This window comes from Lithobates pipiens, unplaced genomic scaffold (genome assembly GCF_037356315.1).
Source record: "Lithobates pipiens isolate NorthernLeopardFrog02 unplaced genomic scaffold, aLitPip1_a1.2 Scaffold_102, whole genome shotgun sequence".
Taxonomy (NCBI): Eukaryota; Metazoa; Chordata; class Amphibia; order Anura; family Ranidae; genus Lithobates; species Lithobates pipiens.
Window position 1 is genome coordinate 284,621 of NW_027507689.1, and position 27,212 is coordinate 311,832.

The 27,212-nt window shown below is 44.2% G+C and overlaps 2 protein-coding genes across 13 annotated transcripts in view; one reads left to right on the forward strand and one right to left on the reverse strand.

Moving 5' to 3' along the window:
- Positions 1 to 27,212, reverse strand: part of LOC143958272 (NACHT, LRR and PYD domains-containing protein 3-like) — a 535,368-nt gene that overhangs the window by 148,606 nt on the left and 359,550 nt on the right. The window lies entirely within an intron of this gene.
- LOC143958206 (NACHT, LRR and PYD domains-containing protein 3-like) overlaps positions 1 to 27,212 on the forward strand; it is a 177,532-nt gene that overhangs the window by 125,494 nt on the left and 24,826 nt on the right. For 11 of the 12 annotated variants that reach the window (XM_077467714.1, XM_077467741.1, XM_077467750.1 and 8 more), the window contains 2 exons: positions 429 to 2,148; positions 4,338 to 4,481. In XM_077467714.1, coding sequence (XP_077323840.1) covers positions 429 to 2,148; positions 4,338 to 4,481 — 1,864 coding nt within the window. Of the gene's footprint in view, positions 1 to 428; positions 2,149 to 4,337; positions 4,482 to 13,699; positions 13,812 to 27,212 lie in introns of those variants that run through there. The other variant, XM_077467774.1, reaches the window with a different exon arrangement.

Consider the following 27,212-nt stretch of genomic DNA (forward strand, 5'->3'; position numbering starts at 1 on the left):
GTAAGGCTCCCAGTGAGTTTAATTACCACCTTAATCAACCACAGAACCGGTGTAATCACTATGTGTTCGGGTTTAAAGGGATAAGGTGGCAACTCTTTCCTGTTTCAGAGAGAAGAGTCCCAATCTTGTAGGGAGGGGCCGGGGACCAGAGGAAAGGGCCTGAGACTGATGAAAAGGGCCCCAGCAGTCAGGGGGTACCCTTCATGGTTTCTTGCCCTGGAGCCCTGTAGGTTCTATTCATGCCTCTGGTCTGGATGGTGTGTCCATAGTTTGGATGCTCCCACATTCCTCCTGTATTTCATGGGATATCTTCTTTTAGGGTTCCATTCTTCGGGTTTATGGTTAGAATACAATATTCCCAACTCTGTGTTATAAATACTATTTCATGTGTGTATGAGGAATAAAATATTCTCTTTTCTCTCCTAAAGACATCAGTAAAGAATACAGAGAGAAAGAGAAGTTCCAGAGGATTAAAGAATATAATTCCCGTATGGGGGAGACTGTTCATCTACAGGAAAGATTCACCAATTTATTGATGATAAAGGGACCCCAGAATAAAGAGGGGAAAGAAGAAGAAATAAGGAGTTCAGGCAGAAGACATCTACAGATCATGGAGAAAAGATCCCCAACCACAATCCAGGCCCTCTTTGACCCTGATAAATGTGGGTTCATCCCTAAGATTGTGGTGTTACAAGGACCTGCTGGGATTGGAAAAACAATGACCTCCAAGAAGATCATGCTGGACTGGGCCTCTGGGGATCTCTACAGAGACAAGTTTGATTTTGTGTTTTATCTGAGCTGTAGAGAAATCAACACCATCCCTGAAAACATAAGTCTTGTGGGACTTTTATCCAGAACCTGCAGACTGAGTTCAGATGACCTGGTGTCTATTCTGAAGGATCCTGGAAGTCAGAGAAAACTTCTCACCATAGTTGATGGGTTTGATGAACTGAGGTGGACTCTGGAGGAGAAATCTGAGGGTTGTCCTGACATTTCTATGGAAACCCACAAAGAAATAATTCTCCAAAGCTTGCTCAGGAGACATGTTCTCCCAGAATCTTCTCTGATCATCACCACAAGGTCACTGGCCATGAAGAAACTTAACACATTCATCGATGATTCTCGCAATGTGGAAATCCAGGGATTTACAAGGGACGATCGAGAGGAATATGTCCATAAATTCTATGGAAATAAAGAAGATGCAGACAAGGTTCTCAGAATAATAAAAGACAATGACGTTGTGTACACCATGTGTGCCGTCCCCATCACATGCTGGATTGTCTGCACTGTAATGACACAAGAAATAAGAAAAGATTTGGATGTAATTCAGTGTAAGACAACGACTTCAATTTATCTTCTCTTCCTGGAGGTTTTACTAACCCATCACAGCAAGAAGGAGCAGTCTGTACACCGGAAACAAACCTGTCTGAAGAAGCTGTGTGCTCTGGCCAATCAGGGAGTTCTGAACCAACAAATCTTATTTGAGAAGAAAGATCTAGAAAGACATGGACTTTCTCTGGATGAGGTGGAGTCTGTATTTCTGAATGAGAACATCTTTCGTTGGGACGTCCGTCACCAGACCTGCTACAGCTTCATCCACCTGAGTGTACAGGAGTTCCTTGCTGCTCTCTATTATGGGATGGATGATGGGTCTGGGTCTATGGAAGGTACTTTCCTCCCGGAGATCTGTGAAGGGGAATCATTCGATGAATTCAGTCCATATTACTCATTTTACTCACATTTATCATTATCTGTACAATTCCTGTTTGGTCTCTTAAATGAAAATCAGGTGAAGACATTCTCAGAGGTCACAGGAATCTCCATCTCACTCCGAGCCAAACCTGCAATCATAGAATGGGCCATGAAGGACATCAATCAGAATTTCTATACTCAGATCATCTCCTGTCTGTATGAGACTCAGGATGAGGACTTCATTAGGAGAGTCATGTCGGGTTGTACAAATTTGAAGCTGCGCGGCTCAGATACTGATCACTTGTGGATGGACAGGAATTATTCCAAGCAGCTGATCTATTGCTTGAAGACTTTGAAGAGAGAAAGTTTTCAGTCTTTATATTTTTATTATCTCACTGTGGGTCCAGAGTGCCAGAAACTTCTATCTCCATTCCTACACAGGAGTAAGAAGGTCAAGTAAGTGAGTGTGAGGATATCCTAACTGAATTCAGAGAATGGGCAGGAACCTGCATACAGTATAACGGTGATTATCAGACATGTTCTCCATCTACCACACTTGTTAGAAGTCCTGGGAACTCACACTTTCCTCAGCCCTAAGCCCTGCTTCACACTACAGCAATTTTCCAGCGACATTCTGATGACATGTAAAGTCGCAGGTCAGGTGAAAACACAAAGATTTTATTGGGCGTTGTCTTAATTGCTGTGATTTGAGTCACTGCAACAAAAGAGAATACTTCCTGCACTACTTTTGTGTGATTCTTGTGCTGCACGACTCCCATAGACTTCAATGTAAAATCACCAGAAAGTCGCACATTTGTCTGAATCTTTAAGACTTTGCTGCGACTTCTGAGGCTTCTTTACCCCCCACCTCTCCTCCCTGGCCATCCTTGCTGCCTAAAATCTTCCTCCAATCACATCCCAGTCACACCTGAGTGTAGCGGAAACGCACATTCCCACTTCCATTATTTGTGTATTTTTCATGTGTAATCACACATTGTGTATAGGGAGCCCATTCACTGGAATGTTCTGCCCGACATGCAACAAACACCCCAAAGTAGCTCAAGAATCTTCTCAGTCATGGAGCGTCATGCATCTTGGCAGCAAAACATGCGTCTGATAACTGTGATTGGGGTGTCATTAACAATCAGCCGACATTCATATCTGCGTGTTTCCGAATACGAGGCGACCCACACAGACAATGTGCGATTTTTCATATGTCTACAAAATACACAGCAACGCACACCACGCATGCGCAGATGTAAATTAATGGTAACACAAAAGCAATGCTCCTTGCTGTGCGTTTTTGAAACATACAGCAAAGCGCATGTATTCTTGCGTCTGCCATGCATTCCGAAATGTACAGAAGCAAATGAATAATAACACAAGTGTGACGCACATTGTTGCACATTTATGAAACGCACAGCAAAGCATGGATTTTCTTGCAGGTTGCTGTGCAGTTGGAAATGTACAGATGTGAATGAATGGAAACGTATTTACAACTGACAGCAACCCGCAAGAAAACGCATGCTTTTCTGCGTGTTTTGTGTGGCAATGCACATCACACTTGTGTTACCATTCATCTGCATCTTCATGTTTCTGAACGCACGCCAACCCGTATGAAAACGCATGCTTTGCTGTGCATTTTGAAAATGTGTGACAACACACGCTGCACTTGTGATACCATTCGTTAGCATCTGAACGTTTCTGAATGCCCGGCAACCTGCAGGAAAACGCATGCCTTGCCACACATTTTGGAAACATGCATCGCGCTCGCCTTGCCATGTTTGTAGTACAAGCGTGACGCACGGTCGCAGCGCATTTCTGAAACATGCGGCAAAGCACACAATTTCTGGCGGTTGATGTGCATTAAGAATCATGCAGATGTAAATGCAGCCTGATTGTTAATGACGCCCCAATCGCGGTTATCAGATGCATGTTTTGTCATGTGATAAACACGCTATAAACACGGATCATCAAAGTCACATAGGAATGCTTCTCAGTAAGGTCACTTTGAAGTCGCACCTGGTCGCCGGGAAGTTGTAGAGCAAAGTCAAGCTGGAAGTGGCTGCGACTTTCATGTTGTGCTGTGTGAACCAGAGCTAAATGGTGGTTCCCACATATCACCTTCTACACAACTTCTGGGAACAATCACATCATTTACATCACATTAACCCTTTCCCTGCCCCCAATTATACCATTTATTACACAGAACATTTGGAGGGAAAGCTTTGTGTTCAGAGATGTGGGGGAGGGAAATAATGTCAGGGGTGTGACATCATCATCCCAACATTGGAGGGGCCAATTGTCTGCAGAAGTGGGCGGAGATGGGAATGTCTGGACTGCATTTTATATCTGGAACCAAAGTGGTGTTCCAGGATTTCCCAGAAGCTGAATGGAGACCCCTGTGTAGGAAGGCCGGAGACCCCGTATACATATCAGGGGCCTCCTTTAAGTTTTGTCTGGAGTGTGACTTCAAAGACCACTCATAGCCACCAATGAGAAGTCCTCATCAGGTCCAGTATGAGGCTGTAGAGCCGGAGGGAAGGCAGCCATGTGGAAGGGAAATGTTGGGGTTACATTGTTATTCTTGGGGTCAGAGGTCATACATTCTTGGTGATAATTATTATCTCATTATTGGATTTTAGATTTGTGGATTGTACTATTTCCAGTAAAGATTGTCCGGGAGAGGACAAAGCAGAAGAAGAAGATTCCTCCTCTTCAGGATATGGATGGATGTCGGATTCTCTTTCCTTTCTGATGAACCCGGAGAGTAAAATTCAGGAATTACGGTAAGAGAAATGTGTGATGTGCCGTGATGGGGAAATGTGACGTCTTGTGATTGTTCCCGTCTCTCAGTGTCTCCTTCTATCTCTGGGTGTCCTCCATCCTCACCCATGTAGAATCTTCCATCACCTGTCCTCTTCTCATGTCTTCTCCTCTCTCTGAGGGAATCTTTCTCTTTGTAATCTCATCCATGGGATTTGGGGTTCCCCTTATAGTAGAACAGTGACCAGGCTCTGTACATATGGAATGACCCTCCATATTCCTAACAAGCAGGAAATAGGATGGAATAGACCCCCTTAGGACTCCCTCACACGTCTGATGATTATGTAGAAGGAAGCAATGCTCAGTAACACTTCTATGACATTTATCATGTGTCTTCATTGTGTTTATCAAGCTCTGAAAACACTATAAGAATGCTGGAGAAATGTGCGGGGGAGGGGTTGTTCTTCTAGTGGGAGGAGCCTAAAGGGGAAGTGATGTAGAGGAAATGATCTCCTCTGATATGTGGATTTCGGATATATTACAATAATTCTATAGAATGAAAACCAGCCGCCATGTCATCATACTCACTATCGCTCTCCTGCCCCCTGGAGGACAGATTTCCCAGTCTGAGGATAATACCCGCTTGGTGACTTGTTACCACATCTGTTTTATTTGTATGTGTCACAATAGCTGGGATACTCGGGTCATTAATAGTTTATTAATAATAACATGTAATATATCCTCACATAGAATCACAATATATCCATGTAAGAATGCACAGAGCGCCCGGCGACCCTCCTCTCCTTCATAACAGTATAGCAGCGGCTCTCCTAGTGTATCTGACAGGCGTGATGACGTCTCCACCTTACACGTTACGCCCTAGCCGGGGCTTCATCATGTATATTTGTGTTGTTTGTTTAAAATATGTAAATATCAACCCTTTAAGATTTAGGGAGTCTCACTTCTAGTGCTGCACAGATATCTTTATATCTATCCTGTAAGGGAGGTGTCACTGCACATCACTAATCATAAGTGGCCAACCACAAAGTAGGTTTTTTGCATGTACATAGTATGCTAAAGTTTGGGTAGTCTCACTCATCATGCTGCAATATTGGGCACTTTGACAATATCTTACTTATATTGTTTTTTCTAACATTGTAATATTCCTGTATAATTGTGCTGAAACACGTGTGGATTGTTTAAACATTTGAAATGTAAATCCTATTTTTAGGTTTAGGGAGTCTCACTTGTGGTGCTGCACAGTTGTCTTTCTATGTATTTGGTGTTGGATTTTGTGGATGAATCCTTCTGTGTTCAGCTGATTAGTATATATAATTGGAAGAGGTTTTTGGCTGTGCAGTGACACATTTCCTGCCTGGCACTGTCAGTATTGCCGGCTGGTTGGTGATTTTGCCGGCACACAGAAGCTATTGGAGTTACCACACGGCTGTTCTGTACAACCAGAAGTGACCGGAGCTGCTCTGTCCTACTTCTCTATTATTTCCCAGTGCATTCTGGGATACCGGAGCCTCTGCTGTCTGTCCTCTAATGCTCAGAGATTATTGGACATCACCATGAAATGAATGGAGGCGACTGACAAGCGTGGATATCTCATGACAGCGACATGCGGCTTCATTTATAACACGACACAACGCTACCGCTCCTGTGTGACCAGCACTGTGTGCCGCCATTGTAATATTCATGGCAGGCATGGAAGGCGGTTATCAGGCTTTAGAAATGCTGAATAAATGTCACATAATCACATGGTACTGACACACGTGTGACCGAGACCTCACTGACCTCTGTAGCTACAGACACCACGGATCAATTCATCCTCAATTTTCACACAATGTCCAGTGAGGTCCCTCCGGTGGGTTTCAGGAATCTGCTCCCCCTCCCCTCCCCCTCCTCTGAGTCATTCAGTTATGAAGGGAAATTACAGCTTGAGCTACTGAGCTCTGTAAATAACATGGATTGTACAGTGATCCAAGAAGGACATTCAGGTAAACATGTGGAAAAGAGATTTCAGCTCCACCTGCTGGCTGAAAATGAAAATGCTAATTATATATATCCAATATTTCATATTTACAAATCTATGAATGGAATGTTGTGTCCTGACCATAATAAAGACAGAAAACATGATCCATTCCTCTGAAGACAAAGACCTCAGACAGTTCTCACTTCTGTACAAAAGGCCGTCCCATAACCAATACAACTCATACTCCAGAAATATCATCTGTGTGACATTGGGGGATGTTTAACTCAGTGGCTGATGCTTTTCAGTAAGTTCACAGCGAACAGGAACTTTCGTTTAAGGGCATGGTAGCCCACTTTTATTAAAAAGGAACAACATAAAGTTCACACATGCGCTTGGTTGCCCACACAGGGGTTCTTCTGCTAAAAAAAAATACATGAAAAATGCCAAGCCACCTGGCTCTCTTCAGCAGCAGTGCCGCCCAGGCTTTACAATTCAGCCCTCTTGGCCATATAACAGGGTTACCACACAACTACTGTACCTCTTCAGCTTCCTTGCTGCTCAGGCCTTCCCCTTCAGGCTCTCATTTGTCTCCGATGCACACAGCTTTAACACACACAGTGTCTATCTAGCAAGCAGCCCCTCACTGCTCTGATCCTCTGACTTGGGTCTCTGGCTTTCTCTAGTGCACTCTCTGCACTCTCTGCACTCTCTGGACTCTCTGGACTCTCTGGACTCCTGGAGACCTCCTGTCTCTCTGGGTGGAGCCCAGAACCCTGATCCTAACTTTGCTATAAGCCCAGGACCCACCTGCTCAATCAACCAGCCAGACTCCTGGCTGTTCCAAAAACCCGGTCCCAGGATTGGAGATTCCATCCCACCCATAACGCTATGGAATCTCCGGGCTCCAGGTCCCCAAGTGGATTTTACAAACTTTGGAGGAAACTGATAAAACAGATTCCTCCACATTAAATACCCCTGGAGCCCCTCAACCTGCCTATTTGAGAACCCTGGGCGACAATTACTAGGACAGGGAACTGTACTGTCACATCTGTCATTGTCTCCCTTCTGCAGGATAGGAGTTATAAATCCTGGAAAGTTACCCCTCCCCCATCACTAGAAGAAATGATGAACATCCCCAACTCCCATCCCCTTTATGAGTCCTTATCTGCCATAAAAGTCCCACATCTTCCTCTGCCAATGTCTCCCCCTGCTGTGTCTGAGCCAATGAGAAGGGAGAGAGCCAAGAGAGCCTCTGCTCTTGTGTACATTGCTGGATGGGGATCAGGCTCAGGTAAGTATTGGGGGAAATACATTAACCGGTTCCTGACCAGCCACCACAGTTGTACTGAGGCAGGTTGGCTCTCCTGCGTGAATCGCCATCATCGTATGTCGGTCACGTGTGTGGGTATGGGGGTACGCGCCCCCCTACACCGTCCCCACAACGATTTGATAGATTTCAGAACTGATCAGTCTACAGGCCCAGGTCAATGATTTCTGGGCTGGACCTGCTGATCGGTTCTGGTGAATGGCAGACTGTCCTCTACATGTGTAATGTAAACACAGGCAGAGGAAGTGATGTCATCTCCCCTCGTGGAGCCCTTTTAGTTTCCAGCAAGTGAGAAGACATCTACTGTGAGTACACCAACACTACACTGACACCAGGACATGTAGGTACACATTTAACCCCTTGATCACCCCCCGTTAACCCTTTCACTCCCTGTCACAGTGTCACCAAGTGCATTTTTCAGATTTTTCACTAGTCACTGTATTGGTGTCCCTAATCAGTGTTAGGACAGTTAGTGGTAGGCCCAGGTAGGTTTAGGGTACTCCCCATTAACCCCCTAATAAAGGTTTAACCCTCTGATCACCTCCCCCCAAGTTAACCCTTTCACTCCCTATCACAGTGTCACTAGTATAATGTACAGATCTCTTGTCGGGTGACATCAGTTTTAGTGTCAGTTAGGGTCAGTGTCAATCCCAGACATCATCAGATTAGTGCCAGGTACACTAACACACACTCACACTATATAGCTCCATTACTAGTATAGTATCTGAACAGATCAATATCTTTCATCTGATCAGAGCTATATTAGCGTTCCCAATAGTATAGTGTTCCTAAAAATGTGGCGTTATTAGAATCAGCCCAGATACCTGCCAGCACCTGCATTTAGCCCTCTGCCCAGTCCACCCAAGTGCAGTATCAATAGATCACTGTCACTTACAAAACACAGCACACAAAACTGCAGCTTTAGCAGAGTCACGCCTGATCCCTGCTAGCACTAACAGTTCATTTTTTGTAGCGATTGAAGCAGTCGCTGACAACCAGGTGCTCTTTTACCTGTGAGTCACACTAGCTGTACCTATAAATGTACAGCATTGAAGAGACCTCACTGTCAGATTCAGGCTCAGTATACAAACTGGTAGAGATCACCCTGACAGATAGCTCTGATGATGGGGTACTGGTCCCTGCTAAGGTCAGGTGTACCTGACTGGTGCGGTGGCTAGCACAAGAAGTGCCCCGCAGCCACCAAGAATTCAAAGAAAGGCCTGTAGAGCCCAGAGTGCCCTTCCTGATGTGTTTGCTAATCCTGATTAGCAGCCCATCACTTCTGCAGCTCCCGTACCTCCGCCATTCATTGGCCAGCCCAGAATTCAGGTGGAAACAGCAGATTTTAGTACCTTTTGACTTGGGATTAGCCGAACACCCCCCCAGTTCGGTTCTCACCAGAACTTGCGAACACACAAAAAGTTTGTGTGAACATGCAAACACCATTGGGACATGAATGTGAAAAATAAAAACTGTTAATTTTAAAGGCTTATATGTAAGTTATTGCCATACAAAGTGTTTGGAGACCCGGGTCCTGCCCGAGGGGACATGTATCAATGCAAAAACATTTTTAAAATGGCCATTTTTTCAGGAGTAGTGATTTTACCCGCTTGCCGACCAGTGCACGACGATATACGTTGGCACAATGGCACGGCAGTGCCAATGGGCATACAGGTACATCCCCTTTAAGATGCGGCATTGTGGGTGTGTGCACATCTGCCACGTGCTCTGTGCCCGCGGGACCCCTGGACTCGATGTTCAATGGTGTCCAGTGATTGTGTCATGCACCAGAAGAACGGGGATATGTAAACAAGGCATTTCCCCATTTTGCCTAGTGACAAGACAGAGATCTACTTTTCCCTGTCATTGGGAGCAGTGATCGCTGTCTTGTCCTAGATAGCCCATCCCCCATAGTTAGAATCACTCCCTAGGACACACTTAACCCCTTGATCGCCCCCTAGTGTTTAACCTCTTCACTGCCAGTGTCATTTATACAGTAATCAGTGCATTTTTATACCACTGATTGTTGTATAAATGACAATGGTGCCAAAATAGTGTCAAAAGTGTCCGATGTGTCCGCCATAATGTTACAGTTATGATAAAAATTTGCTGTCATTACTAATAAAATAATAATAAAAATGTCTTAAATCTATCCCCTATTTTATTTCCATGGTTTTTATTGAAGAATTACTGATTACAGAAGAATTCCATTTACAATCTTAATAGAATAATTAGTACAACAATTATAACAATGAACAGTATGAGGTGGTCTTAATTGTCGGGGGTAATCTACTTTCAAGATTTTTTTTTTTGCTCCAACATATATTCTGCTGTTTTAGGAATTACCAGGATCTATCCCATGGTCACAGGGATAAGGGCACCCCCCAGACACCCCTTTTGGGGGCACACTGTGTCTTCAGGGGGCACACTCCTCCCTCTATTTTACTTATATAGTCTCATCTACCAAGTACATACTGAAAATGGAGCCAGGGTCACTGGATCTTGAAAGTACCGACACAACAAGGTGAAGTATGAATAAGGAAAAGAATAGACAAGATAACAACAAAAAATAAAATGAAGATGAAAAGTAGCGTCCGCTCAGTGAAGACTATTTCTGAACAGGTCTCCCCTGGGCTTTGGAGAAATTCTTCCAAGAAGACCAATTGGACTGATATGCTTGGTATGTCCCCTCTCTGCAAGCTATTATATTTTCATATTCAGCAATCATCTTCACTTTAATTGAAACCTCAATCAGTTTAGGAATTTCGCTGGACTTCCATTTGCTTAGGATAGGATAATAGGATAATAGGATATGTGTAAATATGGATCTAATGGAGCAGGGATGATCCGCTGTGTTTAAACTCAGAATGGCTTGTTCCACATTAGGTTTAACACTTACTTTGTCACTTTTGAAATCAGGTTAAAGAGGAGCTGCACCTTTAAGAAAAATATTAAAAGCCAGCAGCTACAAATACTGCATCTGCTGACTTTTAATAAATTGACACTTACCTGTCCCAGGGTCCAGCGATGTCGGCGGCAGATGATGAGCAATTGCTCGTCTCTCTGCTGCCCCCACAGCCATCCTCTGTCAGGGAATCGGGAAGAGAAGCATTGCGGCTTCACTGCCCTGTTCCCTACTGTGCATGTACGAGTCGTGCTGTGCATCTCCACTGGTCCCCGCTGTGTCCTGGGAACTGTTTGTTTCCCAGAACACAATGGAGGGTGGGTGGGGCATCTGCGGCTAGCTTGTCCCGGAAGTGGGTGTAGATACCTGGATTATCCAGGTATCTGCACCCCCTCCCCCCTGAAAGGTGCCGATTGTGGCACCGGAGGGGGGGAGGGATCAGATGAGTGGAACTTCCACTTCAGCGTGGAGGTCCGCTTTAAATACATCCAACCAAAATTTATGGAGCAGATTGGAATTGTCCTTTGAGAATTTGGCCACAATGTATGGAGTAAAGTACCATCTCAGCATAAGTTTCTGATTTAATTCTTCATAGTTTGAGCATCTAGAGTACTTATAGTTGCATTTAATGGCTTTACCCCATTGAGCTTCCGAGAAAGTCTTTCCCAGCTCTGTTTCCCACTTTAGTATTGGATTATATTACTGAAAGACATCTTTAGAATGAAGAGAATTATATATTAATGTTATACCTTTAGCTTTGGTGTTGCAGGACTGAAGGAATTTCCATATTTTTCTATGATGGGGATATGTGTCACTTTTATGCTTTGAACCAAAGAAGCGATCTGTGTGTAGGTAAAGATTTCTGTGTTTGGGATTCAGAATTTTTGCTGAATGTATGTGAAAGGCCTTATTTTATCCCCTGTGGTGAGATCTGCTATATTACTTATTTTGTTCTCAAGCCATTTATTCAATGCTATGTTAGGGATTAACCATTTGATGGATTCCAGAGGAATGGGGACTTTGACTATTGGGTAATGTGCTGAACCTTCTAAGCTGATCTCAGGCCATGCCCTACACGCTGCTTGAATTGTGGGGTGGTCTGTGGTTTGGTTAGCTGTAGGTATGACAGAGGCCATGAGAAATGAAAGGGGTGAAAGTGATTGAAATCTAGTAAGTTCTAGTTGGCACCATGGTTTGACGACTGGTTTAACAAACCAATTTTTAATCTGGTCGATAACTAGTGCTGTGAAATAATCCTTCAGTATTGGCAGGCCCATACCCCCTGCATTTTTATGTGTATTTTGTATGAAAGGAGAGCACCTCGCCCTGCTCCCCCCCACAAAACTCAACAGTTGTTTTTGTATTGTTGTAAAGAAATTAGCAGGTATTTGAATTGGCAGTGCTCTAAAGATATAAAGTCTTTTTGGCAGTATTAGCATTTTATATGCTGCTAACCGTCCGGACCAGGATAGGTAAAACTTTTTGAATTCTTGAGAGTTCTTTCTGGCATTTGTCAATGAGTGGTACATAGTTTTCTTGGTATAATTTAGAGAGTGGACATGTGAGTTTGATACCCAAATAGGTAATGGACGGTGTGGTCCATGGATATGGGAGAATCTCTTGTAAATTATTTTCTACTCTTTTGTTTATTCTTATGCCTTGTATGTTTGATCTCATTGTGTTTACTTTGTAAAAGGATATTCTGCCAAATTGTTGGAGAATACTGTGGGCTGCAGGTAGAGATTTGATTGGGTTAGAGAGTGATAATATTACATCGTCAGCAAATAATGTCATTTTTATGCTGGTACGATTGTGATGCTATGCCTTGTACGGAGTGGTCAGATCTGATTTTCTCTGCCAAGGGTTCCATTATTACTGCAAAAATTAATGGGGACATGGGGCAACCCTGCCTCGTTCTGTTCGTGATTTGAAATTATTTGGAGAACATTCCCTCCGTATACACATATGCTGACGGGGAGGAATATAGAGCCAGTGTTGCATCTTGTATCAGGCTGGAGAAGCCAAACTTCCCCAATACCCCTCTAAGGTACCCCCAGTGTACTCTATCGAAGGCCTTTTCTGCATCCAACATGAGGAGTAGAGAAGGCCTTCTTTCTTTTTCCGCTATATGTAGAAGATTAAGCATTCTCCTAGTAGCGTCTGTCGTTTGTCAGCCCGACACGAAACCCACTTGATCATAATTAATTAATTGGGGCAGTACATTTGTCAATCTGTGTGCTAATAGCTTGGCGTATAACTTCACATCTGCATTTAACAATGTGATGGGCCTGAAGTTTTGTGGCATGTTAGGTTCCTTACCTGGTTTGGGCAGTGTAATAATTGTGGCCGTGAGCATTTCTGAGGGAAAACCAGCTACAGCCGTGGCAGTGTCAAATACCATTTGTAGGTATGGTGATAAGATGTTACTAAATAACTGATAATATTCTGAAGAGTAACCGTCTGGGTCTGGTGACTTATTATGTGGAAGGGTCTTTATCATTTGTTCTATTTCTTGGGTCGTTGTTGGTTCAATTTATCTAAGTCTGCTTGGGATACAGTAGGTAGATTCACTGATGTCAGGAAGTCCGCAATTATATCGTCATTGGGTTGGGGATTGTCTTGGTCATTTTTAAGATTATACAATGCTTCGTAATAATCACTAAAGGCATTCACAATTTCTTTTGGGTTTGTGACTTTTCTTTTAATTTTAGGGTTCCAAATATAAGATATTTTCTGTGTGGGTATTTAGTTGGTTTGCTAATGTTTTCCCAGCTTTATTTCCACATCTGTAAGTACGAGCTTTTAAAGAGCAAAGCTGGTGGTTATGTTGGGCTATCAGGTGCGTTCTCAACTCTTGCCTAGTGATGAATAGTGCATCTCTAAGTTTTAGGGAGGGGTTTTGCTTATTAATAGTTTCTAAGTGTTTTATCTTAGTCAGTAGCTCGTCCAGTTTTTGTGATGGTTGTTTTTTAAATTTAGCGCTCATCTGAATGAGCAAACCTATAATATACACTTTATGTGCATTCCACAGTGTGAAGGGATCGCCAACCGAGGGAGCGTTAATGGCAAAAAACTCCGTAAGTGCTGAGCGTATAGCTTCTAAATTTGCAGGTTGCGATAATATGTAAATATTATTATGCCATCTGTTTTCTCTGGTTTCGGCTCGGTGATCCCCCACGCCAATGGAAATTGATGCATGGTCAGACCACGTAATACAATGTATTTCTGATCGTTCAATTTTTTGCAACATAAATTTGTCTACCAAGAACAGATCTATGCAAGAATATGAATTATGAGCATTTGAAAAAAAAGAAAAGTCTTTCTCTGATGCGTGCTGGCATCTCCATACATCGTAAAAACCCAACAAAGAGATGAAACGGTCCAAAGAAACTCTTCTATGTCGGGATTTAGATCAGTCAGAAATGTCCATCTCTCTCTGTCGGGAACAGTATTACAATCTCTGCATAGGATAGTAGATCCTTGTCTCATTGAAGATACTTTCTTCCATATTTTATTCAAAAACTTTAACTGCTTTGTGATAGGTAGATATATGTTAACCAATGTATATACAGAAATGTCAGTCTCACATACCAGTATTATATATCTGCCTGAACTATCCACATGTACATCCAGTTATTTAAATTGGACTGAGTCGTTGATAGCAATAGCTACTCCCCTTTTTTGGGGGCTGTTGGCCGTGTAACATGTGGGTATTTACGGTGCTGAAAAACTGGGGATTTGAGAGAACAGAAATGGGTCTCTTGTATGCAAGAAGCTTAATAGCTTCTCTCTGTCATCTCTTTTTTGAGGGATATTCAGTCCTTTAACATTGAGTGAAGAGATATTGAAAGGCATTCTATGGTGATTAGTGGGGCTGATTTAGTGCAGTTATATTTATATTAGCGTATTACACGTTACCTGTCACAGGCGTGTGGCTGGGTTTCCCCAGAAAGCGAGGTTTTGGTAGGTGTTGGAGTGATGACTGCTGAGTCCGGAAGGTAGTTCTAGGAAGTCTCCTGGATTACTTCTTAGATGATGGTTAGTAAGAAAGAAAAGGAAAAGAAAGGAAAAAAAAAAGTAAAAATTAAGTGAGGTAAAACGTAGGTGCATTAATCGGTTGTAACACACCAGAGTAACAGGTTGCGATTCTGGTTAGAATCTGTGCGGTAAAACAACCACTCAACTTAGGGGTTTAGGCAAGGGGATAAATAAACATCACCATCCCCTGGGCCAACAGAGTTAATGAAGGTAGTGGCTTACGAGCCCAATTGTCAGCCAGTTTCAGCGTCTGAATCCTCTGTTAGATATGGGAGTTTCATCCCGTCCCCTTCCGCGGTGCCAGTGGGAATGATATGCCAGCCTCTCATGAGGCACATGCCTTCCTTGACGCTAGCAATTATATGGTTGTGTCCATCCTTAGTTATTAGCAGCTTCGCTGGGTATATACATCTGTACACTATCTTGTTGTTGTTCAGAGGTTTTGTGATGCTTGTCAGTTGTCTATGCTGTTGCATAGTGTACGCCGACAGGTCTGTGAAGAAGGAGAGGTCTTGTAAGTCAGGGGGTATATTGTCGCGGGGCCTAACAGCGGTCATGAATCTGTCCTTAGTATGAAAAAATTTAATCCTGACTATGGTGTCCCTGAGCAGGTGTGATGCAATGTGTTTAGGCCTGGAAAGCCTGTGGATGCGGTCCACAATTAGATCTTCTATAGGTGCATCAGGAAGCACTGATTTCATCACCGTAGTAAAGTATTCTTTTAGGTCAGGAGGTTTTATTGTTTCAGATATTCCCCTTATTTTAATGTTATGCCTCCTGGACCTATCCTCTAAATTTGCCAATTTCAGTTGCATCTACAATATCTCGTTGTCCCTATCATTGTGGGCATCCACCAAGTCATTAAAAGTGGAGGCAAATTCACCCATTTTTGTTTCCACGTGAGAGACCCGCTTGTTGACTGCTGATATTTCTGATTTAAAATTGGCTGGTTAATGCCATTATGTCAGCATGCAGAGTGGATCTTAAGGACACTAACATGTCTTTTAGTGTGGTGTCCATTACTGGTTTGTTTGCTGTGGGGAAGTCAGATATAGATTCCTGCAGTTCTCTTGTGTCATCTAAAGAGGAGTCTAAGCTCACCTTCAAGCTGTTAGAAGCTGAATAAAATGCCAGATCCGGTTTACTTTTAGCTGGATTGGATGATGCCGATGGGGGTGAGGGAAAGTTCTCCAATCCCTGCTTGTTGTGATTGCGGCCGAGTTGGGAGCCTGTGGGCACTCTGCGCTGTGTATAGGAGCTGCGTGTGTCTCCCCAGTGCCTGTCGCCGCCATCTTGGTCCGTGTAACTGCGCTGCATGGCAAAGAAATTGGGCATCTTTCCCGGTTGTTTTACCCCTTTCTTTTGTGGGATGTCATTTGGGAGGTTCGCTGGACCTTTGTAGTGCAGTCTGTGCACTGAAACAAGGCTGTACATCGCTGTATCGACCTCCGTTGGACCTCAGTGGAGAGGAGCGGTTTTAGAAAGCAGCCATCTGCTCCGATGGCTAGCCACGCCCCTATCTATCCCCTATTTGGTAGACACTATAACTTTTGCGAAAACCAATCAATATATGCTTATTGCTATTATTTTACCAAAAATATGTAGAAGAATACGTATCGACCTAAACTGAGGAAAATATATATATATATATATATATATATATATATATATATATATATATATATATATACATATATATATATATATATATATATTTTATATATATATATATATATATATATATATATACAGGATATGTCTGAGGCTGTGGGCATGTAATAGAATATGTCAAGAAGGTAGAGGCTGTGGGCGTGGTACAGGAAATGTAAGAGGCTGCGGGCATGGTACAGTACATGGAACAAGAGATGTCAGAGGCTGTGGTCATGGTACAGGAGATATCAAGCCTGTGGGCATGGTACAGAATATGTCAAGATGGCAGAGGCTGTGGGCATGGTACTGGAGATGTCAGAGGCTACGGGCATGGTACAGGACATGTCAGAGGCTGTGTGTATGGTAAAGGAGATGTCACATGCTTTGGGCATGGTACAAAATATGTCAAGATGGTAGAGGCTGTGGTCATGGTACAGGAGATGTCAGAGGCTGTGGGCATGTTACAGAAGATATCAAGATGGCAGAGGCTATGAGCAAGGTACAAAAAATGCCAGAGGCTGTTGGCATGGTACAGAAGATGTCAAGATGGCAGAGGCTTCGGGGATGGTACAGGAGATATCAGAGGCTGTGGGCATGGTACAGGAGATGTCAGAGGCTGCGAGCATGGTACAGAAGATGTCAGTATGGCAGAGGCTGTGGGCATGGTACAGAAGATGTCAAGATGGCAGAGGCTGTGGGCATGGTACAGGAGATGTCAGGCAGTGGCATGGTACAGGAGATGTCAAGGCTGTGGGCATGGTACTGAAGATGGTAGAGGCTGCGGGCATGGTACAGGAGATGTCAGAGGCTGCGAGCATGGTACAGAAGATGTCAGTATGGCAGAGGCTTTAGGCATGGTACAGGAGATGACAAGGCTGTGGGCATGGTACAGAAGATGTCAAGATGGCAGAGGCTGTGGGCATGGTACAGGAGATGTCAGGCAGTGGCATGGTACAGGAGATGTCAAGGCTGTGGGCATGGTACTGAAGATGGTAGAGGCTGCGGGCATGGTACAGGAGATGTCAGATGCTGTGGGCATGGTGCAGAAGATATTAAGATGGCAGAGGCTCCGGGCATAGTACATGAAATGTCAGAGGCTATGGGCATGGTAAAGGAAATGTCAGAGGCCTTGGGCATGGTACAGAAGATGTCAAGATGGCAGTGGTTGTGATCATGCTACAGGAGATGTCATAGGCTGTGGGCATGGTACTGGAGATGCCAGAGGCTGTGGGCATGGTACAGGAGATGCCAGTGGCTGTGGGCATGGTACAGGAGATGTCAGAGGCTGTGGGCATGGTACATGAGATGTCAAGATGGCAGAGGCTGTGGGTATGGTACAGGATATGTCTGAGGCTGTGGGCATGTAATAGAAGATGTCAAGAAGGTAGAGGCTGTGGTCATGGTACAGGAGATGTCAAGGCGGTGGGCATCGTACAGAATATGTCAAGATGGCAGAGGCTGTGGGCATGGTACAGGAGATGTCACAGGCTGTGGGCATGGTACAGGAGATGTCAGAGGCTGTGTGTATGGTAAAGGAGATGTTGGAGGCTCTGGGCATGGTACAGAATATGTCAAGATGGCAGAGGCTGTGGTCATGGTACAGGAGATGTCAGAGGCTGTGGGTATTGTACAGGGCATGTCAAGGCTGTAGGCATGGTACAGAAGATGTCAAGATGGCAGAGTCATAGTTCCGGTTCCGGCGCCATATGAGGAGGAGGTAAGCGGGACCGCTCCGACCGCTCACCCCCCTGAAACCGGCTGTTAAGTCTGCCATACGCCTCGGGGATCCCCCCCCCCGGACTCCGGGAGTAGTTGAGCTGCTTATGGATCGATTTGTGGAGCGATCCACGCACAGATCGTTTGCCGCGGTGGTCGCCGCTGATATGCACCAGGCCGAGACTCCGGCCAAGATGGCGCCGATACAATGCATTGCAGAACCTTCCCCGCTGTCTCCGGCGGTTCCCTCAGCGAACGCGGCCCCCACCGCTGACATTGCACAGGCAGTAGTGTCTCTCCTGACCCCCACGCTGACCGCTACAATTGATTCGGCCATTCAAAAGGCCATGGAGCAGCTCCACACGGAACTCCAGCATCAGGCCCAGCGTCTCACACACGCGGAAGACCGCATCTCCCTCATGGAGGATGACACCACAGCGCAATCTGCGGCCATAGCACGCCTTACTACTTCCACCAGAGACCTCTGGATTAAAATTGATGATTTAGAAAATAGGGCCAGAAGGAACAACTTGAGGGTAGTGGGCCTACCCGAATCGGTTACTGCAGCTCAGCTGACTGACATTTGCGCTGAAGCCATTCCTGCGCAATTGGGCCTCAAATCGCCATGCATTGTTGAAAGGGCCCACCGCCTTGGTCACCCCAATGAGCAGCGCGCTAAGCCCAGGGCAGTCATTGTACGCTACCTTAACTATGCTGATAAGCATGCTATACTACAAAAATTTCGATCACAACGTTCCCTGACTATTGATGGGGCGAATTTGCTTCTATTTGCTGATTACTCCATGGAAGTCATGAAAATGCGCAAGGCCTTTTCACCGATATGTGCGGCCCTCTTCAACAACCATGTTAAATTTACTCTAGCATACCCGGCAGTACTCCACATTACTTCCTCGGATGGTACCCGTCGCACGTTCACCTCTCCAGCTGAGGCAGAACACTTTCTAAACTTTCCTGCTGACATGGACACGGCCCGTGCCCCTTCCACTAGATCTCTCTCGCCTGGACCGGCCCACGAGCCTAACACCGGCACCCCCCAACGTATGAGTCCTGAAAAACCTCCTTATAAACGGAGCCGCTCTACCACCCATCCTCCTCGCACAGCCCTCCGCTGAGGATCACTTTCTACTGAGCTTCTGTACCTTTCCTCCTGGAGGTCCTGCCTCTCTTATTGATTTGACACAGGATGGATGTTAACTGTCCTCCTGATTCGCGACTTGTTCTGCGAACCTTTAGTGTGTTATATTTGGGATTGCTCCCTCGCCTTATACCTCTCTCATTGTTATTATTACGGTTTGGTATATACAGGGGGATGGTATAAGCTTTTCTTTGTTGTTTTTTTTTTTTTTATATAACCTAGGCCCGACTACCTGTAGTGGGCTTGTCTATTACTTTGTTTTGGTTATCTTCTGTTACCTGTGTTACTTTCACCTATGTTACCTGCGACATTGATGCTCCCTCTATTTTATTTTATCTTATTTTGCTGCTGCCTACTACTTCCTCCTGCAGTCCATTGCCCTACTCCTCTTCCCTGATCTTCCCTCCCCTCTTCTTCTTTTACCTCCCTTCCCCCTCCCCCCCCTCCCTTGTCTTGCCTGTCCTCCCCCTTTTTTCCCTGCCTTTTCCCTCCACCCCTCCCTATACCCCGAGGTGCAACTCTGGCCTCTCCCAGGGGGTGTGGTCATTCTCTGGGAGATGTGTTTCTACAACGTTCCTTATGTGGAAAAAAGTGAAGATGTGGTTTACACTTGCTTCGTTGTTTTACTGTCCTGTCTTTCTCTCTCTTCCTTGCTCCTTTTCTACTACTCCTCTCAGTACTCTCCTCTCCTCCCCTTTCTTTCCTCCCTCCCGGTTCCTTGTGCCATTTTATATACACATGCTTCCCCCTACTACACTACCCTCCCTCAATCCCTTCGGATCTCATTTAATGGTAGTTTTGCGTCTTTTCTACACTTACCACTCACCTGATGGCTGACACGAACGGAACCCAACTGACCGTGGTTACGTGGAATGTCAAGGGCCTTAGATCTCCTGCTAAACGTATGAAAATACTTAGACATCTTAAACGTCTACGGACGGATGTGGCGCTCCTACAGGAGACCCATCTATCCGCTGACGACATCTCTCGCCTTCGGAAGCTCTGGGTCGGAGAGATCTTTGGCTCACCTGCGGTTGGTCGCAAGGCGGGCGTAGTTATTCTTTTACACAAACATCTTCGCTTTACGACGCGGGACGTTCGCACTGACTCGAGTGGGCGTATGCTTACAGTATGTCTCTCTTTGAACAACAAAGATCTAGCCTTTACTAACATATATGCCCCTAATTCGCCTGACTCTACATTTTTTCAAGACCTCCTAGCTTGGATTTCGAACGTGCCTGAGACCCTACATCTAGTTGGGGGGGATTTTAATTCAGTCATTAACCCACTGGAGGATAGACAATGTCGAGATCATCCTGACATCACCATGGTTGGTTCTCCCACACCTATTACCACCCCACTAGATAGGACTTTTTCTACCCTCCAGTTCACTGATATCTGGCGCCTGACTCACCCCACCGATCGGGAATTCACTTACTTCTCGCCCCCTCACAAATCGTTCTCACGACTCGATTACTTTTTTGCATCCCCACCCCTCGTGTCCTTCGTTCGGGACCCGGAGATCAAAGATATGGTAATCACTGACCATTGCCCAGTCTTGGTCCATTTATTACATACCAAACCCTCTTCTCCATTAATCACATGGCGCTTCCCTTCGTATTTGGCCGACAACGAGGATTTCAAGCAGATGCTGTTGACAAGTTGGTCGGAATATACTGATACCAATTCGATACATTTAGATGACCCCAATCTGTTCTGGGAAGCGGGTAAGGCCTACCTCAGGGGAAAAATCATTGCCTATGTATCTAAACACAAGAAACATTCCAAACAACAATACCTGCTAGCCAGCCAAAAACTGCGGGTAATGCATTTAAACCTTCTTCGCGATAGGACTCCAGCCAATGTTCTGGCCTGGCAACTAGCCAAGCGAGAATTTGACCTGTGGGCTGACGCGCAGGAACGTTTAACCTCCTCTTATCACGCATTACGCCTCCATAAATATGGCAACAAGGCGGGAAAACTTCTCTCTAGACTTTGTTCAGGCTTTCATCGCCCCACCTACATACACACCTTAAAACGCTCGGATGGTTCCCTTGCTTCTGCTCCTGCGGAAATCAGTAAGATTCTTACTGACTATTACACATCCTTGTATGCAACCGACCCTATTGATCAATCTTTAGCTGATAACCTACTGTCCAAAATCCACCTGCCTAAACTAACTGCCCAGCAACTAGACTCCATTAACGCTCCTATTACGCTGGAAGATGTTAAGTCCACTATTAAACACTTGTCCTCCTCTAAAGCCCCGGGCCCAGATGGCTATACAGCCGAATTTTATAAGCTTACTCAAGATTTCATCCCCGACACTTTATGTAAAGTATTCTCTACTCTTTGGCAGGGGGGCTCCTATCTCCCTACTGGCTCTCAGGCACATATAAAACTGATAGGTAAAAAGGGAAAAGACCCCTCCCACCCTGGATCCTATAGGCCAATATCCTTAATAAATGTAGATGTGAAGATTTTGTCCAAAATTATTGCCTCCCGCCTAGCTCAGCTTCTCCCCTCTCTCCTACACCCAGCACAATCTGGATTCACCACAGGCAGATCCGCCACACTTAACATCCGCAAAGTTCTCTTGGCATTGGAATGTGCTAAGCGAAACCCGGACTGTGACATGGCCATTATTTCAGTTGATGCCGAAAAGGCCTTTGACAACATTAATTTTGTCTGGTTGTTCAAAGTTCTTCGGACTTTTGGATTCACTGGCCCGATCCTACATTTCTTGAGCCAAATGTATGCTGCTCCAATTGCTAAACTGGTGACTCCAGATTTTGTCTCCCCAACCATTCCTCTCACTAAGGGCACACGGCAAGGTTGCCCACTTTCTCCCCTACTCTTTAATTTGGCCATAGAACCCCTCTCCAGAATTCTAAATTCCCCTGACGGCATCAGTGGTATCCCCATACATGGTCATAGCTTGCAATCTGCCCTCTTTGCGGATGACATTCTCCTGTTCTCCTCAAACCCCTTCACTGATTTTGAAACCATTCGTAACCTGTTTGCAACCTTCCGGCTTTGCTCGGGGTTTCGAATCAATTATGATAAAACTGAAGTTCTAGCCCTGCATCCGCGTAAAGCCCAAATCTGGCAATCTTCTTCACCCTTTACTCTGGCACGACACTTTATCACATATTTAGGTATTTGTATTGGTAGAGAACCCTCCTCTCTGTACTCCCTTAACTATCCCCCGCTGTTGACTAAGATCAGGCAGGAATTGGAGTCTTGGGCAGGCCTGCCGCTCTCACTCTTTGGGAGATGCCATCTATTCAAGATGGTATCCTTTGCGAGACTTTTATACCCGCTGCAAACTATCCCACTTTTATTAAAACACTCCGATGTTCAAACACTACACAAAGCCCTAAGTGCTTTCTTATGGGCGAACAAAAAACCTCGCATTGCTCTTCAGAAACTCAGTCTCCCGAAGTCTGAGGGAGGGGCTGGCCTGCCCAATATTCGCTTCTACAATCTCTCCTGCCTAGTACGCCAGGGGTTGGATTGGTTAGTGGGTAAATCTAGATATTCGAACTATGTTCTTGAAAGTGCACTGGTACATCCCTATACTCTTTCTGCTGTTCTTCATTCTAATTTGCATATCCTCCCGAGTCATCTCAAGGCTAATGTTCTCATCCGTGACACTGTGATCGCCTGGAGGGAAACCAGAAAACTCATGGGTCTGCCTACCAACATCTCTAAGCATCTCACCATTCAAGGGAACCCAATGTTTCCTCCCTCCACGGCTCATCAGGCCTTTGCGCTTTGGGGCACAAAAGGATTGAAATCAATTAACTCCCTGTATGACCTTCCTAGGGGACGACTCAAATCCTACAATGCTCTGGCTTCCGAATACTCCCTCCCTCCTTCCCATGCGTTCTACTACCTCCAATTGACACATTATCTACAAGATATAGGAGGGACTCGGCCTGACTCTTGTTCGACCTCTCTTCTGGACTCCTTGCTTCACCGAGACACTTATTCTATCTCCGATCTTTATACTCAGCTAATCAGCTACCAGGCAGACAAATACCACCTCGCTCCTTTTAAGAATTGGGCCTCCATTTTGGGTGATCCTGGCTTCTCTGACAACATTCTCAAAGGATACAGACTCATACATAAACTCATCATCTCTGAAGTCTGGCGGGAAACTCAATTTAAAATTATTCACAGGGCCTACTATCCATTTTGCACAGCCAAGGGAGATCCTTCTCAGTCCAAATGCCCATGGTGCTCTTTGGATCGCCCCACCTTGCTTCATCGCCTCTGGGAATGTACTTCAATTTCCACCTTCTGGGACTCGGTGCTACATTACATATGGACCATTACTACTGTACATGTACCTAAGGAGCAACTCATTTGCTTGTTCAGCTGCGACCCCGCTAGCTCTGAAAGACCTCAGCCAGGCTCCGTGGTGCTCTCGCATTGGATTCACGTCTGTCTACTTGCTGCCCGCAGAACCATTATGTCTCACTGGATCACCCCATCTCCTCCGAGTGTACAAGGCGTAAAGCAAGCTCTTTTATCCCTGTTCTACATGGAAAAGCTGGACACCATTTCTTCTCATTTCCAGTCCACTGCCCGGTTCTTCTCACGGTGGAAAAATTACATTGAAAACTCGTTTTCTCCTGCTGATATTCCATCGATAATGTACCCTTTCCGATATACTGACTGGTACCTCAAACGTAACCTCACAAACTCGTTGGGGAAGCTTAAGCTACCGACCTCTCATCTTTCTACTCACCCCCTCAACGTCGTGCATTATCCGCCATGACTCCGGTGGATATCCTTTGGACTTTTCACAAGCGGTTGTTAGTTCTATTTACCTTTCACTTACTCACATCTATGCAATGGACTTTCACAGGTCTACTAACACTGGGTTCTAAATTTGTCAACGGCTCTTTGTACTTAGTGGTAGTTGTTATTTTTGTTCTCTGTACTTGTCAATTCTCCCTGTAACGGAGGTTTACCATAATATTCAGTACTGCTGAAGGCACACAGTCCCCTCACATCTCCTACCCCTCCCTCCCCCTCCTCTTCTCTTTTTTCTTTTCTTTCCTCCTCTTTTCTCTCCTTCTCTCTCAAATTTTTCTAGTGTTTTAGATTTGATTCTTAGTTTGGATTTCCTGGATGCTTGATATCCAGATTTTATGAGAATCTGTCCATTGTTATGTTTTCTGTAATCTGTTAAATTTGAATAAAAATATATTTGAAAAAAAAAAGATGGCAGAGTGTGCGGGCATGGTACAGGAAATGTCAGAGGCTGTGGGAATGGTACAGAAGATGTCAAGATGTAAGAGGCTGTGGGCATGGTATAGAATATGTCAAGATGGCAGAGGCTGTGGTCATGGTACAGGAGATACAAAAATACTGAGCCAAAACTAAAAGTGGGACTTTGTATGAGGCCATATGAACTATGTTTATACACCTCCATCCCCGATATCTTGTAAAATAAAAAAATTAAGAAAAGTGGGACTTTATATGAAGCACTTCACTAGACCGAATGAGCCAATCAATATACACATTGTTTATTATCAAAAGTCATACACATATATACCACCATAGATAATAAATTGATGTAACAATAAAATAATGGATCTCAATTGATAAATATAGACATAACATAGTATTACATGATTAGTTCAATATAGAAACATTGTTTTAAAAAATTCATAAATATCAATAAATAAAATCTAACCATTTCATGGTAATGCACAATCAATTAAATACAGTGTATGTATATATATATATATATATATATATATATATATATATATATATATATATATATATATATATATATATATATATATAGTAATAGACTTTTAATATGTAGACCAAGGTATACATAATAGTAACATTAAAACGTTAACAATGTTAACAATGTTAACGTTAACATGTTAAAGAGAACATTAGTCTGCTAAGAGTAGGCTAACATGCAGTTACTAATGGCAACAATAAATAAATCTAAATGAATTGATTCCAGTTTAACCACTTTCAGACCGGACCAATTTGCTGGTCAAAGACCAGACCACTTTTTGCGATTCGGCACTGCGTCGCTTTAACTGACAATTGTGCAGTCGTGCGACGTGGCTCCCAAACAAAATTGACGTTCTTTTTTTCCCACAAAGAGAGCTTTCTCTTGGTGGTATTTGATCACCCCTGCCGTTTTTATTTTTTGCGCTATAAACAAAAATAGAGCGACAATTTTGAAAAAAACGCATTATTTTTTACTTTTTGTTATAATAAATATCCCCAAAAATATATAAAAAAACATTTTTTCCCCCAGTTTAGGCCGATGCGTATTCTTCTACATATTTTTGGTAAAAAAAATTGCAATAAGCGATTATTGATTGGTTTGCGCAAAAGTTATAGCGTTTACAAAATAGGGATAGTTTTATAGCATTTTTATTAATTTTTTATTATTTTTTTTTTACTAGTAATGGCGGCGATCAACGATTTTTATTGTGACTGCGACATTGTGGGGGACCCATCGGACATTTTTGACACATTTTTGGGACCATTGTCATTTATACAATAATCACTGCTATATAAATGCAGTGATTCCTGTGTAAATGACACTGGCAGTGAAGGGGTTAACCAGTGGGTGGCAGTGTAGGGGTTAAGTGTTCCTAGGGGTGTGTTACTAACTGTGGGGGGGTTGGGCTTTCATTTAGTGAACACTGATCTCTGCTCCAATCACATGGAGCAGAGATCAGCGTTACTAGTTGCTAGGCAGAATGGAGAAATGTTGTTTACAACGGCATTTCTTCATTCGGCCGCTCCGTGAGACGATCTTGGGGGTGCCCGTGGCGATCGAGTCCGCGGGTCCCGTGACCGGACTCATGGAGGTCCTGACCAGCGCGGTAGCGCGCCGGCGGCGGCGCGCTCCCGATGGCAGGGCGGCAAATTTAAAGGGACGTACATGTACGCCCATTTGCCTGCCCGTGCCATTCTGTCGACGTACATCGTCGTGCGCTGGTCGGCAAGTGGTTAAATAACTTAACCAGTTTTTATTAAAGTATCAAAAATAGAAAAAAACGTGTGCAGTTCATAAAAATAATGGTTCTCAATCTAATATAATTAATTGTGTACCCACAGACAATAAGACAAACCGGACATATATAAAACAACACAAACCACTTCTCAGGTCCGGACAAATTGCTTTAGTCCATTGCAACCCACGTATTAGATTACCTACTGAATATTACAGGGTCAAAATTCCCTATTTCTTCCAATAACTAAATGGTTAATCAATGGACTAAATCAATATTGAGTGGGGGAAGGGAGAGGGGGTGAGGTAGATAGCTGAAAAATGACGTGTTCAATTCAGACAAATCCTATCTGTAGTTAGTGCTAATAATATTGCTATGATAGTCACATGTCTCCATCCCTTGGTGCTGGAAAGGTTAAACAATGTACAATAGTGTAACGATAGAAAAGGCCAATGCACAGTAGGAAATCCCGTCCAATCCGTGGCATTTAATTGTAACAGCCTTCTATTTAATCACTTCACCACAATTCCAATGCACATTCCAAAGCGGCTGGCAGACTTATAATGTTTCAACAACTGGCAACAAGTTATCTCCTTTGTTTATTTAGGCAGACGAAGTAGCAAGGCAGAATGACATTACTAGTCTCTGATGTGAATAAACAGATAAGATTATCAGCTGCTATTTCAAAAGGAAACTCAAGTCAGATGCTGGTCAGCGAGTGTTACAGAGGAAGTAAAGGCTATTTAAAAAATAAATGCAACATGCAAGGCAAAGGCATAATGAGCTAGTATGCATAGCATACTAGCTCATTATGAATAACTTACCTGAGAACAAAGCCCCCGAAGCGGTCCTCCGTCTTCATGTTCAGCTGCCATGTATTCTGGAGCGACTTCTGGGTCTCGCTGCTCCATCGCTGTGATTCACCGGAGCCCCAATGACGTCACTCCCGCGTATGCACGCGGGAGCCATCACGAGCG